Here is a 1,252-nt window from a genome sequence, read left to right as displayed (position 1 = left end):
GCGACCCAAAATTGTACCTCGCCAGTACGGAGCGACTCATAAGAGTCCTTTACTCCTATGGCTAGGGTGCATTTCCCCAAAATGGGCACAATTTGACCGTTGATTGACTTCGCAGTCATCGATGGAGTAGGCTCAATGGCCAACCCCATCGCATCGGCTATTCGTTGGGACAGGAGAGTGTTCTCACAGCCCGTATCGAATAGCCCTGGAACCTCTTCGGACCCCTTCGGGCCCTTCAGGTTCACATCTATGAGGAGTCGGTTCCTACCGTCCTCAAAGGTGACTGCGCCGACCACGTTATCATTATCGGCGTTTTTGGGGCACTTACGCGTCCAGTGGTCGTGATTCTTGCACGTATGGCACCAAGGGTCCTTCTTCTTGAACTTGTTGTCCCTGTCCGGCTTGTCGTCGGCTCGTTCTGGCTTCTCGCCCTTGAACTTCTTGAACTTGTTCCTTTTCGACCCTTTATACTCCTTATCGTCACCTTTCGACCGTTTTCGCTTGCTCCCGGTCGGTTCGGTTTCGGTTACCCACCGATGGGCATCTTTCGCAAGATTTTCGAGTTCGGAAACCGTCTTAGGGAAGTTTGCTTTCAAATCGACACGGTCGCGGACTTTGAGATCGAGTGCAGCGTATAACTGATGCACCTTCTCCTGTTCAGGATAATCCAGTTCTTCCCATTCCGCTTCCATGAGCGTAAGGAGAGTTGTTGGATCTCGTCCGTTCTGTGAGATATGCTTAAGCTTCAGACGAGCATCTTTTTGTCGTTGTTCTAGCCCGCCAAGGGCTTCAAGCATAAATTGTTTCATCTCCTCCCATGTCGGTTCATATTCCCCATCTTCCCGTCGTTTCGTCTCCACGTAACGGGTCCAACGGTCCTTTTGGTTGAAGCTGCAGTTCTGGTGACCTAACTGGATCTTTGCGGGGTCGTTCCAGATAGGCGTGTGATACGATTCGTTGTCAGCGTACCATTCACGCCACTGTTGCTTCGATGTCCCCTTGTACCGGGTGAGGTTGGACGCCTTTGGCATGGCGAGGCGGATCTCGGTCTCCCTTAGGGCCTTTTGGGTCCCAACGGAAGATTCTGGCGGTAGATCCTCGATCGGAAGCCCCCTATCGATACGGGACTTCAGTTCACGAAGCCGAAGAAGCTCTTGATCCTTCTTATGCTTCTCTACCATCGCCCTTAAGGCCTCTAGCTCCTCCTCGGTTGTGGCATAGCCTTCACTAGGCTCAAGGATAGGCGCTCGGG

General features: G+C 52.5%; 1 protein-coding gene across 1 annotated transcript; it reads right to left on the bottom strand.

The window, feature by feature from the left end:
• Positions 1 to 1,252, bottom strand: P152DRAFT_347768 (uncharacterized protein; the record flags this gene model as incomplete). The annotated part of the gene is made up of 1 exon (XM_033675385.1): positions 1 to 1,252. A coding segment is annotated over exon 1 (1,181 nt), but the record flags the coding sequence as incomplete, so codon positions are not given.

The sequence above is a fragment of the Eremomyces bilateralis genome (genome assembly GCF_010015585.1).
Source record: "Eremomyces bilateralis CBS 781.70 unplaced genomic scaffold P152scaffold_90, whole genome shotgun sequence".
NCBI classification, from domain to species: Eukaryota; Fungi; Ascomycota; class Dothideomycetes; order Eremomycetales; family Eremomycetaceae; genus Eremomyces; species Eremomyces bilateralis.
This window is presented reverse-complemented; position numbering and strand designations above follow the sequence as displayed.